This window comes from Octopus sinensis, linkage group LG20, assembly GCF_006345805.1.
Source record: "Octopus sinensis linkage group LG20, ASM634580v1, whole genome shotgun sequence".
In the NCBI taxonomy this organism is placed as follows: domain Eukaryota; kingdom Metazoa; phylum Mollusca; class Cephalopoda; order Octopoda; family Octopodidae; genus Octopus; species Octopus sinensis.
The window spans coordinates 8,795,708-8,813,207 of record NC_043016.1 but is presented as its reverse complement, the minus strand read 5'-3'; the positions used below and the strand labels follow the sequence as shown (position 1 = coordinate 8,813,207).

The window sequence follows — 17,500 nt, the reverse complement described above, 5'->3', positions numbered from 1 at the left end:
GGAATAGCATTGGGTGGGTTCATATCATGAGTCAAATAATGCATAAAATGTAGTGTATCACATTTCTAACTAGAAAGGGTATGGCCTGTAATGATATGCATAAGATCTGGTCATCAAATCTAAGTAGAGATTTCAAACTTAAAAATCTTCAAAGCCACAGTCAAATCAATTCTACACTATGGCTTAGAAACCTGGATGTTATCAAAGAAGCTTGAGAGGCTGTTGGATAGAACTTACACTCGTCTCCTTATGAGAGCTCAAAATCTCTCATGGAAGCGTCATCCAACCAAAGTACAAATATATGGGAAATTACCACCGGTATCATCTCTTGTGAAAGGTAGAAGAGTCCAGTTTGCTGGACATTGTTGTAGAGCTGAAAACGAGGTAATTTCTACTCTTCTCCTCCTCTGGAAGCCATCTGCTCGCAATACGAGAGGGCGCACACTCTCCTACCCTGATGTAATCTCCAGAGATACAGGCATCCAGCAACAGGACCTCCGTAATGCTATGATGGACTGTGAGGTCTGGTGCAACATAGTAAATTCCATTGTCTCGACCACGGTCGAAGAATGAATGAATGAGTGTATCACATACAAAACTGAGATGGTCATGGTTGAAACACTTTTGATCATAGGTCTAGTGACCAGCACCGACCAGGGGCTAAATAACAGTAATAATAATGCAAGTACTATAAATCAAAGATACAAATAGCTGATATGAGCCATTGAGGTTGTTTTCTCAAACATCCTACCATTTTAGAAATAGAATACATTGGATGATGTAGTCTGAGGTGTCTTGTCTTCATCCTATGAAAAAAGGTGGGATGATCATGGTAGGAATATCTTTTTATCATAGGTTTGCTAATGTCAGAGATAAGCTGGGATTAAACCACAACAAACTGCTACATTTCATCCAAATTTTTGAGCAATGGAATAACTTGGGATTATCATTATTATACCCAGACATATTCATCAGTTGTATTCTCTCCATTGTGAGGGTAACAGCCAAGATAAAGACATTCTGATAACCTCCAGATGCCCATGGTATTTGATAATGTTCTCAGAATTTGAAACCAAACTTTTTATCAAATCCAGAAGGGTAGGTAGTTCTGATTTTGTGTACCTATTTGTTCATACCATGTACCTTTTCCTTCTTTGGACACTAAAACTCTGCTTGCGAAGACCTGTTAAGGCAAGTGGAATCAATCAAAATCAAAATCAAATTCGATGACTGGCGTCCGTGCTAGCAGGGTGCAAAGAGCACCATACGAGCGTGATCATTGACAGAGCGGCTAACTGGCATCCGTGCCAGCGGCACTTAAAAGGCACCATCCGAGCGTGATCGTTGTCAGAGCAGCCAACTGGCTTCTGTGCAAGTGGCATGTAAAAGGGCACCATTCGAGCGTGACGTTACCAACGTCACCTTACTGGCACCTGTGCTGGTGGCATGTGTAAAAAGATTCGAGCGAGGTTGTTGCCAGTACCACCTGACTGGCCCCCATGCCAGTGGCACATAAAAAGCACCCCCTACACTCTCGGAGTGGTTGGCGTTAGGAAGGGCATCAAGCTGTAGAAACTCTGCCAGATCAAGATTGGAGCCTGGTGCAGCCATCTGGTTTGCCAGCCCTCAGTCAAAATCGTCCAACCCATGCTAGCATGGAAAGCAGACGTTAAACGATGATGATGTACTTTCTTCTTGATTAATATGCAACAAGCGAAACCACCACACCACTACTTTGTTACATTTCAACCAGAAGCTTGTATGTCAATATCAATGACTTGCAGGCAGATAATATTTCGTTATGCAACCAAAATATGCAACAAAGTATATTAAATATTTTCAAAAGTCAACACTGTGTACTACTGTGTTAGCAGTGCACTTAAATCGTGTTAAAGTTATCTATATATATAAAACTGTAGTTGTGTGAGTGTCTGTCTCCTACGATTTAGATTCCTAACTCTCCCACATTTTGCGGTGCAGTTTAACCAAATTCGGGTATCTTATAGTCGTGATTAATATCGAGCCTGTCTGGCTATTAGCGCGCGTCTACGATGAGTCTACGATTTTAAAAATAATTTAACATCATTTTTTATTCCATTTTAATGCATAATTTTTCGTGTGTCGATGGCAGCGGTGTTGGCGTCCATGGTCACACCTGCACCTGTTTGCTTCTCCCCCTTCTTCCCTCCCTCGTGAAGCTGTGGGGAAGGGAGTGTAAGGAAATCAACGTCGTAAAGCGTTGTCAAGGAGACCAGCGTTCTTTTAGAACAACGACTTCATGGCTTGAAGACACCAAAACAGAAATGGCTAAGAAAGCCCCAATTGGCATCTATAAAGGAAGTAACTCTCTAAAAATGCTTATATAGTTATTTCCCTTACAAACCCGAGCAACGCTGGGCGATACTGCTAGTAATTTCTATAAAAAATTAAGAGATGACCTTAACATGTGATTTCAACCAGAATATAAGTAGCTTAACTGACTCAAGCTCACCAGTTAAACAACTGAGCTTGGCACTTAATTACTGCTTATGTTCACTATTTCGGTATGCCACAGAGAGTGTATAAGCTATATATATATATATATATATATATTCTGGTTGAAGGATATAAAAAACTAGCAACATCACAAGTTGTGACATAACTATTAATAAATATCCTGGTATGGACATCATCACAATGAGAATAATCTATGGCCAAGAATTTAATAAATGGTTTGGTTCCAAATTCAGAATATATTCACTGAACATAAGCATTTGAGGAAGGCCAAAGGTTACAACAGGCAAAATATGGTGATTATAACCACGAAGATGGAGAAATTGGTTTGAATATATCGGTGTGTGTACTATTACTTTTTCTGAAATCTTTCTAATCTGATCATCATCATCATCGTTTAACGTTTGGTTTCCATGCTAGCATGGGTTGGACGATTTTGACTGAGGACTGGTGAACCAGATGGCTGCACCAGGCTCCAATCTTGATCTGGCAGAGTTTCTACAGTCGGATGCCCTTCCTAATGCCAACCACTCCGAATGTAGATAATTAGTTAAATAGTTAATTAATAATTAGTTAATTAATACTGAGCAAACAGTAGAATCTGGGGAAAGTAGCAATGGTCTGCTTTGGAAATTTATGAATATAAATAGCTCAGAATTGAAGTAAAATGTTTTGCCAAAGAGGTGAAAGTGTCTGAAATTTAGAGTTGAACTATTTGTTGGAGAGAAATGTTTTCTGACAGCTCTGAATAAATAAACTGGGAGCTAAAAAAACAAACAAACCAACAAACATACAAATAGATAGAGATCTGGAACCTGCAAGCTTCACCGAGTGAAGAAGTAGAGTTTTGGGTTGTCATAGAAGAATTTGGAGTGATTTAAAGAAATAGCGGCTGACAATGAAAGAGACAGTGTTGTTAGGGTGACACCCAGCACACTCTGTAAAGTGGTTGGTGTTGGGCATCCAGTCACAGAAACTGTGCTTAAACAGATTATGGAATCTAGTACAGCCCCTAGCCTTGCCACATCCTGTCAAGCCGTCCAACTCATGCCAGCATGGAAAAACAGACGTAAATGTTGTTGTTGATGATGATGATAGGGACAGTTACAGAAAAACAATATGAATATAGACATCATCATCATCATCATCATCGTTTACCGTCCACTTTCCATGCTAGCATGGGTTGGACGGTTCAACTGGGGTCTGGCAAGCTCGAAGGCTGCACCAGGTCAGTTAGATCTGGCAGTGTTTCTACCAGATCTGACTGGCCTGGTGCAGATCTGGTAGAAACACTGCCAATTATTAGGAAAAGAATTAATTGTAACATAAAAGGCAAAAAGTTCTTCCAGACTGAATTGTATTGAATATCAATTCTGTTTTTGTTTCAATATTACATCCTTTATTTCCAGTTGTATTTATTAAGTGGAGCTATTTTCCATTGTTAACTTACTGAAAGCGACTCAGATTGATAACAAACAGAGTTATGTACCTTACCCAGAGATACAAAACCATGAATCAACTATCGGTTGAGTTCATGAGTTTGGATAACTTGGTATTCTGAAGACAGAAGAACCTTATGTTTTGTTTGAATTAGGTTTTACTTTAAATTAAAAATTAATTATAGGCGCAAGAGTGGCTGTGTGGTAAGTAGCTTGCTAACCAACCACATGGTCCCGGGTTCAGTCCCACTGCGTGGCATCTTGGGCAAGTGTCTTCTACTATAGCCTCAGGCCGACTAAAGCCTTGTGAATGGATTTGGCAGACGGAAACTGAAAGAAGCCTCTGTGTGTGTGTGAGTGTGTGTGTATGTTTGTCTCCCTAACATTGCTTGACAACCGATGCTGGTGTGTTTACATCCTCGTGACTAAGTGGTTTGGGAAAAAGAGACCAATAGAATAAGTACCAGGCTTACAAAGAATAAGTCCTGGGGTTGATTTGCTCGACTAAAGGTAGTGCTCCAGCATGGCCGCAGTCAAATGACTGAAACAAGTAAAAGAGTATGAACTACACTCTTACAGTCACTTTCAAATCGGTTTAAATATGAAAGACAGATACACTCTTGTCAAAGATAATATTTTAGAAAAATAACATACTATATTTTAGCTTACCTGCAAACAACCTTTGCATTTTTCAAACACAACATTGATATTATTAAGAACATATTCTTGCAGCTCTTCTTCACTTTTCAGAGACAGTTTTCCCAATAGACCATCAATAGCTTCAGGGAAGTCTATCAATCCAGGTGGTATGTTTGAATTATTTTCCGAAGATGAAAGGTCCAGACCAGAATGTTGAGTCAACTCGGGAACAAGAAGAGGAACAGGACATGGTGTATTGGTGTTCGATGCTGGGGGTAGTAACTGGACGTTACCCAATGGTGGTGGACCACAGCCAGGGTTTAATAGTGCTCCTTTGAAACAATAAAATATTAAATTAAGAAATTTTGAAGGAAATGGATTTTTATACAAATAAATACACACACACACACATTACATATATGTAGTGTGAACAACATTCAGAAAAAAGAGAAGAATATTAACTTAGGCAGCAAGAGTTGCCAGAGCACTGGACAGATTGATTTATGGTAACCATTCTGGCTTTCTACACTCTTGCTTTGGTCTACTCTGTCTTTCATCCTTTCGGGTTTGATAAATATAGAAAGTCGCGCATTAGAGTTGTTACTTCTCTTTCTTCTATGGGTATCTTGCAAACCAGATACCCATAATACCAAAGATCTTGGTCATTTGTCATTTACTAGTGTCATATGAAAAGTACCTGTGCCAGAGCGATGTAAAACGCACCTATTCCAGTACCATGTTAAAAGCTTCTGTGCCAGGACCATGTAAACACAGCTGTGGTGGTGTCACATAAAAGAACACCTGTGTCAGCACCATGTGAAAAGTACCTCTGTCAGCAACCATGTAAAAAGCACCCAGTACACTTTGTAAAGTGGTTTGGATTAGGAAGGATATCCACCCACAGAAATCATGTCAGCACAGACAAATTGGAGCCCGGTGCAGTTCTCCATTTCGCAAGTTCCTGTCAAACCATCCATATCATATCCAAGCATGGAAAGTGGTGATTTTTTATTACCCACAAGGGGCGAACAAAGAGGGGACAACACAACCTGATTTGGGGTCAGATTTACGAATGAAAATATCCAAGCATGGAAAGTGGATGTACGGTAATGATGTTGATGGTGATAACTCAAGACTTTCGCCTTCACAACAAAAGAAATGATGAACCAGATCTGAAATGTGTCAAAGAAGCTTTGTAGTGACTGTTCTACAGAACCACCAGAAGTCAAAATTTTGACTTGACCGTTCTATCCGCAAAGGAAGTATGAGATTTGTTATACTTACCAGTTTGTTCTTCATTTTGTGATAAATTTGCAACGTCAGCCGCATCATTAGACATAGGATAAGCTACTCTTTTATTCAGCAGTGTTCTTCTTGGATTTGTCTGTTTAGTGTTGACACTAGAATAGTCAAACATTGGGGGATCATTCCATCCCCTCTCTGTATTTCCTGGAAAATAATTGAAGAAATGTGAAGTGAGTTTACAAATTTCTTGAGACACCTTCAGCTGGCTCTCATTAAATTAGTCTAACTAGCTGTAAGTAGGTACCATGGTTAGGTAAAGTACACTTGCTGCACTTTATGGTAAATGTTATGTCATTTATGTTTCAATAACAAAAGTTAATAGAGTAGAAAGTGAATTAATACATAATCCAAAGCCGGACAAGAATGTAATTGATAAAAGAATTTAAATTAAGGAGATGTACTTGCATAGCGAGTGACCTGATCTGAGATTGTGTGCTGGAACGAAAACAATTGCAGCGTGGAAAGTGTTTATAAGCCATTTAAGAAATACACAAAAACCGTTAGATTCACTTCAACATTTAAATTTAATTAGTGTCAAAATATTTTCGTCGCTTTGAGACCGCAACCTGTTAGCACGAAGTTTTGTCAGTGAACAGATCGTTTTCTCAAAGCGACGAAAATATTTTGGCAAATTAAATTTAAGTGTTGAAGTGAATCTAACGGTTTTTGTGTGTTTCTTAAATGGTTTATAAACACCTTCCACGCTGCATTTGTTTAATTTAAATTAAACAAATACACAAACGTCATTTTGTTGTTTACACTGATGGGATGGTGCTTGTGTTGAAGCAATTGCTTCCACGGCTAGGGGGAACATAGAGAATTGTGTCTATTCCAGTACCTTAAATTCACAGTTATGAGGCTAGTATACTAGCATCTTAACCTCACAACTCTAAGTGTAAATGATGATATCACATGAAATTATAATGAATGTAATTTGTCATATTGCACAACAATCTGACCCATACTACAATGTTCAAAAGATACTGAATGATAAGGTCGACTCAGGAAGGATTAGAACTCATAATGTAGATAATATTTGACACACCAAAAACACTTTTAAAAAAGTTTTTTAGGTCTGATCAAACAGCTCTATGATCAAAACAATATACAGGGTGTCCATAAAGTCTCTTTACAATTTAAAAAAATTATTATAAAGGCAGTTGATGAGATATTTTAACCAGATTTGTTTTATTTTAATAATTGTTTATTAAAGTTTTTATTGATATTAAATTTTTGTGTTTCAGATACTCTGTTAATGGAAGGGAACTGATTCACTGAATCAGTTCTTCAATCAAACATTTCCAGACCGATGGATTGGAAAGGATGGGCCAATTTCATGGCTACCGTGTTCGCCAGATATCACTCCATTGGATTTCGTTTTATGGGGTTATGTAAAAGATATTGTGTATCAAGAAAGATATGGGAAATTGCTGACTTGAAGCAAAGGATTCGTAATGCCATTGCCACCATTGATGAGGCTATCCTACAGCAAACATGGCAAGAAATCGAGTACCGTCTTGATGTGCTTTGCGCAACTAATGGTGCCCATATTCAAGTCTATTAAGTAACAGTTAAAAAATTTCAATAAACAATTATTACAATAAAATAAATCTGGTTAAGATATCTTGTCAACTGCTTTTGTAATAAAATTTTAAAATTGTAAAGAGACTTTATGGACACCCTGTATAACCACACCAACATTGTTTTATGTCTGCTCTCCATGCTTGCAGAGGCTGGACAGTTTGACAGACTCTGATAAGTTGGAGGGACTGTGGTGTGCTCCAGTGTCTCAGTCTAGGCATAATTGCAACAGCTGGATGCCCTTCCTAATGCCAACCATTTTACATTGTTTGGTTGACTATTTGCATGTTAAATTAGTTACACAACACTAAACACAGAGAACCATGGTTATTTAATAAGCTATGAAAACCAATGAGATCTTCACAAAATTACATCCTACAGTAGGACACAACAGATAATGCAGTCTTAGATATATTACGTCTGTAAATAAGGGCATAGTTGGAACAAATTGAAGGAAATTGAAACGCTGGTCTAGATTCATATCTCATTTGACACTTTTGCTTTTTAGCTAAACAAATATGTTTTTTACACTTTCACTGTAGCTACTTTGACGTTTGATTGTGATAACAGAAAAAAAAAGAAGAAAAAATTAAAAAGACATTTCACTAATTGATATTTCCAATCTTTTTTATAAATAGGTTTGTGAAAAAAAAAAATGTAAATGACTTGGTCTAAATCATTTCTTAGTTTAACATTTTTAAAGAAATTCTTTCTTCTCTGCATGTTGTTGTTGGTTGGTTTGTTTGTTTGTTAAGCAAAGCAGTCTTCGTGAGAGAAGTCTGAAACGTGGTCCTTTGCTATTTGTAAGACCCGCAGAAGAGAAAGCAGGTCAACCCCCGAAACCGAGAGCATCGACGGATGGATGAATGCACATCCAGGCTCAGTGTTGCGTAGGAAGTTGGGGACAAGAAACAGGAAGAAAGAGTGAGAGAAAGTTGGAGCGAAAGAGTACAACAGGAGTCGCCACCCCCCAACCCCCCCTGCCGGAGCCTCGTGGAGCTTTAGGTGTTTTCGCTCAATAAACATACACAACGCCCGGTCTGGGAATCAAAACCGCGATCCTCCGACCGCGAGTCCGCTGCCCTAACCACTGGGCCATTGCGCCTCCATTGTTGTTGTTGGTTAGCTCCAGGTTGGGTCTTTCAACAATAACTTTTTTCTTTTTATTTTCTATTTCACAAATGTTGCCTTGCATCATTTATTGTGTCCTTTATCTTTTTCTTTCTTGTAAGGTGGTGTGGTATGGCATTAAGGAAATTCTACTATTTCTTGCAGGTTGAGCTATTTATAAGTGAGCACAAAAAATGAAAGGAGTAAGTAAAAAAAAAAATGGGAGTTCTAAACTGAGAAGCATGAATGTGAATCTGTAGTGACATTTTATTCAAATCAGATCCCTAAGTGATTGGTATGACACAAAATGGTACAAATTGAGAAAACCAGTGATGGCCTGCCGTGGCATATACTAAATACAAAAAGTTTATGAAGCTGAAGGTGATAAAATTAGACTCGGAATATATTAAATCAATTGGATCTTTTCATTTTCAAGGCCTGATTGTCAGATTTTTCTAGTTAACTAAATAATTTGAAACTTCGTATACTGGTAGAGTGTCTCAAAAGAAAACACTAGTTTCAACTTGTTTATTTGAGAAAAATGTATTTTATAACTTTAAACGTAGATTAAATCTGCGAAAAGTAGGAAAAATCTGACAAATCAGGCCTTGAAAATGAAAAGATCCAATCAATTTCTAATATTTTCCACGCCACCAAGAAAGATAATAATAATAATAATGATGATTTATTTGCCACCAGAGGAAAGGATGGGGGGGGGGGGGCAATACAAAGACAGACATAGAGTGTGGGGGATTTACATTCATAATAATAACAATACTATAAATCCTTTCTATTATAGGTACATCGACCTTAATGCGTAACTGGTACTTAATTTATCGATTTATAATAATAATAATAATAATAATAATGAACTTATTGTGTACAGTGCTGAGGTGCACTATAACACATCAGAAAAAGTAAGCAAAACTGCATGAACAGTAGATAGGATATGTACAGAAAGTGAACGAGTTTACAAAAAGAAAAAAAAAAGTTTTTGGATAAATTAAATGAAATTAATTGTAATTCTTTCTAATTTTGGCACAAGGTCAGTAATTTCGAGAGGAAGAGGTTAAGTCGATCGCATCGACCCAAATACGTAACTGGTACTTTATTTTATCGATCTAGGAGGGATCAAGGGAAAAACTAACAATGGTGGGACTTGAACGTTAATAGCCGGAAGAAATGCTGTAAAGCGTTATATCCGGCGTGGTAACGATTCCATCAGCTCGTTGCCTTGAAATCAGTTGTAATTAACAAAGTAGTATTGCTCACCCAATTCATGAAATACAAACTGAAACAACTCAAGGGGAAGCTACTCTACGAATTATCTCCCCATAATCTCACATTTTGATAAATTTTGCCCCGTTACATAAAACTGATACGCAAAGAATAAAAATCCGAAATAATACTTTCCTCAGTTTGCTTTAAAAGGAATTTTCTCTGGAACCTCGATATTTGTATCTTGTACATGTTGACATACATTCTGAGGTATTATCTTAAATTCTTTACTTCTCAGTTCATCTATTCTCTTCATTACATCATAATCATTTAACTGCCATTTTTCCATGCCTGCATAGATCAGACGGAACTTATTGAGGCAGAATTTCTACGGCCGAGTACCCTTCCTGTCACTAACCTTCAACAAGTACACACACACATATAAATAAAATGAAAGAAACCTGTCATATATTATATATATATATAAATGTAATATGTGACAATTATTCGGTACCCATGATAAAACTCCGAGTTTCGGATGTCAGGGTGGAAATCCACGCCGCCATCTCTTCAGTTATCCAGCCATCGGGGAAAATGCTATGAAAATGACCGTTAAACAAAGGGAAATTACTGTGTGATTGATCGTTATTAAGACAAAAGAGCTATTTGAATGACCGCTAAGTGGGGGGAGGGAGTAAAAATAAGGGGGTAAAAATGTTCATAGTATTTGCGTAAGCGCGCATGTGCATTACTACACATGCGCGCCCGCACACCCACGTACATGCGCCTATAAGTATACACTCATCCACCCTCACTTGAAACATACACAATCTCAACCACACCATTCGCTAAAATATATATATATATTTATATATATATATATATGTACAATCTCACACACACACGCACCAAAAGGTTCATACACACGTCTATATATGCACGCACATATACACGTGCACAAAAACGTTCATACACATGTCTATATACACACATGCACAAGAAAAAACAGAGCTAAAGGCAAAATACAAGAAAAAGTGTAAAAAATGTATAAAAATAGTGAGTAAAACACGTCTATGTATGCATATACTTGCATGCAGACACACACACACAAAAAATCGATATACACATCTATATACAGACAGGGAAAATGCAGGATGGAAGGTAGAATACCGAAAAAATATGTGTAAAAAATATATATGAGCAATAAACCTATAAAACAATATCTCTATAAATATGTAAAAAATATATGTATAAAAAATATAAATATATATAAAAATATATAAGAAATATAAGTAAAAAGTATAAAGAGATAAAAAAAATTGTACATGGACACAATATAGAAAGCAAGCCCTATCTGTAATCTCAGGGGGACCAAAAACATAAGAAATATTTAGCCACATATGGGCATGATCTGAAAAGTTCAGTTCTTGAATTCAGACATGTAGCGGTGTCTAAGCTGCTTTTCCAGATGAGCCACCTTTCCATATCACAAAGACAGCACTTTCTGTTGGTGTATGGCTTACACTTGGCTAAGATCTTCCAATGGATGTTGTAACTGATACCTTTATTTTTTAAGGACCATTAAAAATGTCCCTATCGGAGGGGAGGCTAGAAATTATTTTGCTAATGTTTTTAACTAAATTTTTAAACATTATGGGGGATGACATGAACCTACATTAATATAACTAAGTCTATCGTTGGGCTTCCTATAAGGTTTATAAATATTGTTAATTAGATCTAAGGATACATCTAGGAAATTGACAACCGTCAGGTTGGTATCTGTAGGTATGCTATATACTTATATATATATTACAAGTAAGAAAATGGAGAAACACATTAGTTGGTTTATCAGCTTTAGGATATTAGAATGTTGTCTTATATAATTAACAAAACTACAACCATAATCATTGTGAGAAATTTTTATAAGGACATCAAAAAAGGTTTAATAAAATAAATTAAAAGAAGATACAATAAGGGAGAATACAAATGGGGTAATAGGGGAAAAAAATCGGATATTTACAAGCAAGTTTAAGAGGGGAAAAATAACAGTATAATAATAATAGTAAGAGAGATAAAAGAGAAAAACAGACAGACATGTCAATGTGTATGCACGTCTAAATGTGCAGTAAACTATAACGTAAAAAAAGAATAAAAAACAAACAGATATCTCTCTCTTTTACTTGTTTCAGTCATTTGACTGCAGCCATGCTGGAGCACCGCCTTTAGTCGAGCAAATCGACCCCAGGACTTATTCTTTGTAAGCCCAGTACTTATTCTATCGGTCTCTTTTGCCGAACCGCTAAGCGACGGGGACGTAAACACACCAACATCGGTTGTCAAGCAATGCTAGGGGGACAAAGACAGACACACAAACACATACACACACACTTATATATATATATACATATATACGACAGGCTTCTTTCAGTTTCCGTCTACCAAATCCACTCACAAGGCATTGGTCGGCCCGGGGCTATAGCAGAAGACACTTCCCCAAGATGCCACGCAGTGGGACTGAACCCAGAACCATGTGGCTGGTTAGCAAGCTACTTACCACACAGCCAAAAAAAATGGTAACAGGTCAAGACAAAATATAATAAACAGAGCCACGTGTGCATAGTAGAATTTAACGTAACAGGTGGACTAGTAGAAAAAAAAAACCATAGTGAGTTATACATATACATATTAATATTGAAAAACAGAAAAATAATATATATATATTAATATTTTACATGAGGTTAAAAAGCGATAGGCAAGACAGTTTGAATAAAGTTACAATATTAAAGTAAAAATGTACATACATGCAGAGAAAAAAAAAACCCAAAGAGCACTTGTTGCTGGTAGTTTTGATATTAATTCACAAAGCTTCATCTAATCCACTATTATACAGAATGTAAAGTAAGTCTTGAATGGATTTTCCTTTTAGTTCAGCATCTTTGAACAAGGCAGTTATTTTGCTTCTTAAGTTTTGTCTTATTCAGGTCTTTATGCAGTTTTATGATGTCCTCTGGGGTCCTAACTGCCTGTGATGCTTTTGATGTCATCAGCATAACTGGTCAGATGGACTGGCTGTACCACAGAGGGCATGTCTGTGAGGGCCACCACAAATAGTAGTGGCCCCAGTACAGTTCCCTGTAGGACTCCGCTGAGAATTGGTGTCTCTTCAGAGTGAATACCATTGGCTACAACTGTCTGACTCTTGCCCTTCAGAAAATCATGCAGCTACTCTCCCAGTATCCTGGTAATACCAAGGTTTTGCAGCTTCTGACATATCATGCTATGATCAACCTTGTCGAAAGCCTTGGCAAAGTCGAGGTATATCACTTCTACAGCTGACTAGTTTAGTTCTTGCTTCAGTACCCAGTAAAAGTGTTGCAGCAACTGTGTGAGGCAGAATCTCCTCCCTAGATTGAGGCCATGTTGCACATGTTTGTGAGAAGGTTCTTTTCTTCTAGGAGCATGATCAGACTTTTCTGACGATACATATATATACATATATATATATACATATACATATATATATATACATATATATATACATATACATATATATTTATACATATATATACATATTTATACATATATATACATATACATATATATTTATACATATATATACATATACATATATATTTATACATATATATACATATATATTTATACATATATATACATATACATATATATTTATACATATATATACATATACATATATATTTATACATATATATACATATACATATATATACATATACATATATATACATATACATATATATACATATACATACATATACATATACATACATATACATATACATACATATACATATATATATATATATATATATATATATATATATATGTATGTATATATTCATATATATGCATACATATACATACGTACACACACATATATATATGTGTATATATATATATAATATATACACACACACACACACATATATATATACATATATATACATGTGTATATATATATATACACATATGCATATATATATATGTATATATATATATACACACATATGCACATATATATACACACACATATGCATATATATATACACACACATATATACCTATATATATATATACACACATATGCATATATCATCATCATCATCATCATCATCGTTTAGCGTCCGCTTTCCATGCTAGCATGGGTTGGACGGTTCAACTGGGGTCTGGGAAGCCAGAAGGCTGCACCAGGCCCAGTCTGATCTGGCAATGTTTCTACGGCTGGATGCCCTTCCTAATGCCATACATACACATATATATGCATATATATATACACACACATATATACCTATATATATATATATATATATATATATACACACACATATATACATATATATATAGACACATATATATATATACACATATATACCACACACATATATACATATATATATATACACATATATACATATATGTATATATATATATACACATATATACATATATATATAGACACACATATATATATACACATATATACATATATATATATAGATATATATACATACATGCGTGTGTATATATATATATATATAAATACACATACACACACAAATATATATATATACATCCGTTTTCCATGCTGGTATAGGTTGGATGCTTTGACTGGGGACTGGCAAACCAGGAGGTTGCACCAGGCTCCAATCTGACCTGGCAAAGTTTCTACAGCTAGATGCCCTTCCTAATGCCAACTCTCCAAGGGTGTAGTGAGTGCTTTTTTAGTCCTCCTACCTGCACGTGAGCCAGTCAGGCAGAACTGGCATCAGACTTGTTCTGATGGTACTTTTTTTTTTATGTGCCACTGGCACAGGGAACCAGACAGGTGTCACTGGCATTGACTCACACATGAATGGTGCTTATTGCGTACCACCAGCACGGGAGCCAGTCAGGTGGCAATTTGCATTGGCCACAACTGAAATTTTTATTTGATTCCGATTTGAGGTAGATTCTGATTGTGATTTTGATTTCAATTAGACTTGACTCAATAGGTCTCCCCTAGTGTGTCATGTCGCCCGATGATTCAAAGGTTCCTTTAAATGGTCTGGTTATGTGACACTGGAGGTATGCTGTGACTGAGAAAACACAGCAAATAAAGTGAGTACACAGCTGAAACCTACACCATATTCAGAAAATCAGTCCACTCAAACGTACCTTGGATCGTAGGGCAACATGCCGTGCATGAGGAGACCTATTGACTCAAGTACATCAACATCAACAATATCAAAATCAAATCAAATGGAAATTGTAGTTGTGAGCCCCGTACCAGTAACACGTAAAAAGCACCATCCGAAAGTGGCCGATGCCAGTGCCACCTTGACTGGCTTCCATGCGAGTGGCATGTAAAAAGCACCACCCAATCATGGTCGATGCTAGCTCCACTGGCCCCTTGTGCCGATGGCATGTAAAAAGCACCCACTACACTCTTGGAGTGGTTGGCGTAAGGAAGGGCATCCAGCTGTAGAAACATTGCCAGACCAGATTGGGGCCTGGAGCAGCCTCCCGGCTACCCAGACCTCAGTTGAACCGTCCAAGCCATGCTGGCATGGAAAACGGACATAAAACGATGATGATGATGATGATAAAATATATATACATCTATATACAGATATATATATATATATATATATATACACATATACATACATACATATATATATGTATATAAATAATATAGATATATATACATATATATATATATATTCGCTTCCGCAGGATGAAAAAACATCAGCTAAGTTCCCGACCTGTTTACTCTTTTCATTGTTTTTGCAAGCCTTATTATTATTGTATCCCCATCTAATAGCGTTATCGTTGTCTTTCGTCTCAAATGCTAGCTGAAGCATAAAAACTTTCACTCACAAAAACTTATTCACACCACCGCAAAGCATTTCATCTCACAACCCTGTCTTCTTTCTGCCGCCTAAAACCTCATCTCCCAATTCTCTCTCCCGCTATGTGGGGTGTCGGTTCTCCTCTGTTTTCACTGTCTCTCTCTCTCTCTCTCTCTATCTCTCTCTCTCTCTCTCTCTCTCTCTCTCTCGGTATATATCTCACCTTCACTCGCTTCCGCAGGATGAAAAAACATCAGCTAAGTTCCCGACCTGTTTCCTCTTTTCATTGTTTTTGCAAGCCTTATTATTATTGTATACCCATCTAATAGCGTTATTGTTGTCTTTCGTCTCAAATGCTAGCTGAAGCATAAAAACTTTCACTCACAAAAACTTATTCACACCACCGCAAAGCATTTCATCTCAACCCTGTCTTCTTTCTGCCGCCTAAAACCTCATCTCCCAATGCGCGGTGCCGCCCGCCCTCACCACCAATACCGGATATCTCTATATTTGCTCCATCTATACGGATGTTGCTTCTCCCCCACCATTATAGGTGTCTACTCTTCGAACCCCCCTCTTCAATACGCTATTTCACCATGCATTACCCCTCTCTCGATATCCTACGTTCTACTTGCCTAGAACCTGTCATCATTTCTCTGAACCACCCCTCCCACTGGTGCTCCCCTATATTTCTGCACCCCCCTCCACATAAAAGCACCATCCGAACGTGGCCGATGCCAGACCCCTCTGGCACCTGTGCAGGTGGCACGTAAAAAGCACCCACTACACTCGCGGAGTGGTTGGCGTTAGGAAGGGCATCCAGCTGTAAAAACACTGCCAGACTAGACTGGAGCCTGGGGCAGTCCCGAGCTCCCCAGACCCCGGTCGAAACCGTCCAACCCGTGCTAGCGCGGAAAACGGACGTTAAACGATGATGATGATGATGATGATGATGATGATGATATACAGTCAACTCTCGCTACTATGCCACCCTGCGGGACTGAGCCAAAGTGGCATAGTACCGAGAGTGGCATAGTACCGAGGGTCTGTTATCTAAACACACATAACCAAAAATTTACTGAACATACGAATAAAAATTCATAGGGTAGGGTATGAGTAAGGCCAATAAGAAGTTCAATGTAATGGTAAAAAGAAGACAACCAAGTTATTAAGTTCAGATTGTTTTTTAGTTAATCCTGAAGCTCTCAAAAATTGTCGGCTGACGCATCTTTTTTCGGAAGATTTCATTCATTTCGTTGTCTAGCCTATCACACGCCTGCATGACGCTGGATTTTCCGCTGCTCTGCTGCTGCATAAACTTTCAGATAGTGCTCCATGCTCTCTGGGCATCTGCAAACAAAACGTATTCCTCTTCCACAATTACCTCGTCGTCTTCACTTTCCACCAGCTCTTCGTTATGCATTACCTCCTTTGCTATTTCTTCTAGAGTGAAACATGTCGGACAATAAAGGGGCGGTAACTTGTATCAGATATTACTAATGATATGAGGGGCTCGACAATAACGTTTTTCGCAGCATCGATAATCTCCTTCTTTTCCTTCAGCGTAAACTCAGTCCGCTTGCATTTCTGAGCTGACATTGTGTGCTACTTTCTGAACTTTTCCACAAGATTACAAAAACGAAATGTACAAAATTTCGAAAAGTTGTGTGCGCTTCAGTTTACAAGTGGCATAGTAGCGAGAGTTGAGGGTGGCATAGTAAAAATTTTTGTTTATTATTTGGCCAGGACTGCGCAAAACTGGCATAGTAGCGAGAGTGGCATAGTAGCGAGAGTTGACTGTATAATTACTGTAATTCGAATTAGGTTATGGCCATGAAACGTATG

General features: G+C 37.4%; 1 protein-coding gene and 1 long non-coding RNA gene across 3 annotated transcripts in view; both read right to left on the bottom strand.

Moving 5' to 3' along the window:
• LOC115222612 (steroid receptor RNA activator 1) overlaps window positions 1-17,500 on the bottom strand; it is a 59,845-nt gene that overhangs the window by 18,753 nt on the left and 23,592 nt on the right. For both annotated transcript variants that reach the window (XM_029792914.2, XM_036511693.1), the window contains exons 2-3: window positions 5,856-6,020; window positions 4,602-4,903 (exon numbers count right to left, since the gene is read on the bottom strand). In XM_029792914.2, coding sequence (XP_029648774.2) covers window positions 4,602-4,903; window positions 5,856-6,020 — 467 coding nt within the window. The remainder of the gene's footprint in view (window positions 1-4,601; window positions 4,904-5,855; window positions 6,021-17,500) is intronic.
• Window positions 15,104-17,500, bottom strand: part of LOC118767324 — an 11,045-nt gene continuing 8,648 nt past the window's right edge. The window contains exon 3 of the long non-coding RNA XR_005003240.1: window positions 15,104-15,330. This is a non-coding gene — a long non-coding RNA (uncharacterized LOC118767324). The remainder of the gene's footprint in view (window positions 15,331-17,500) is intronic.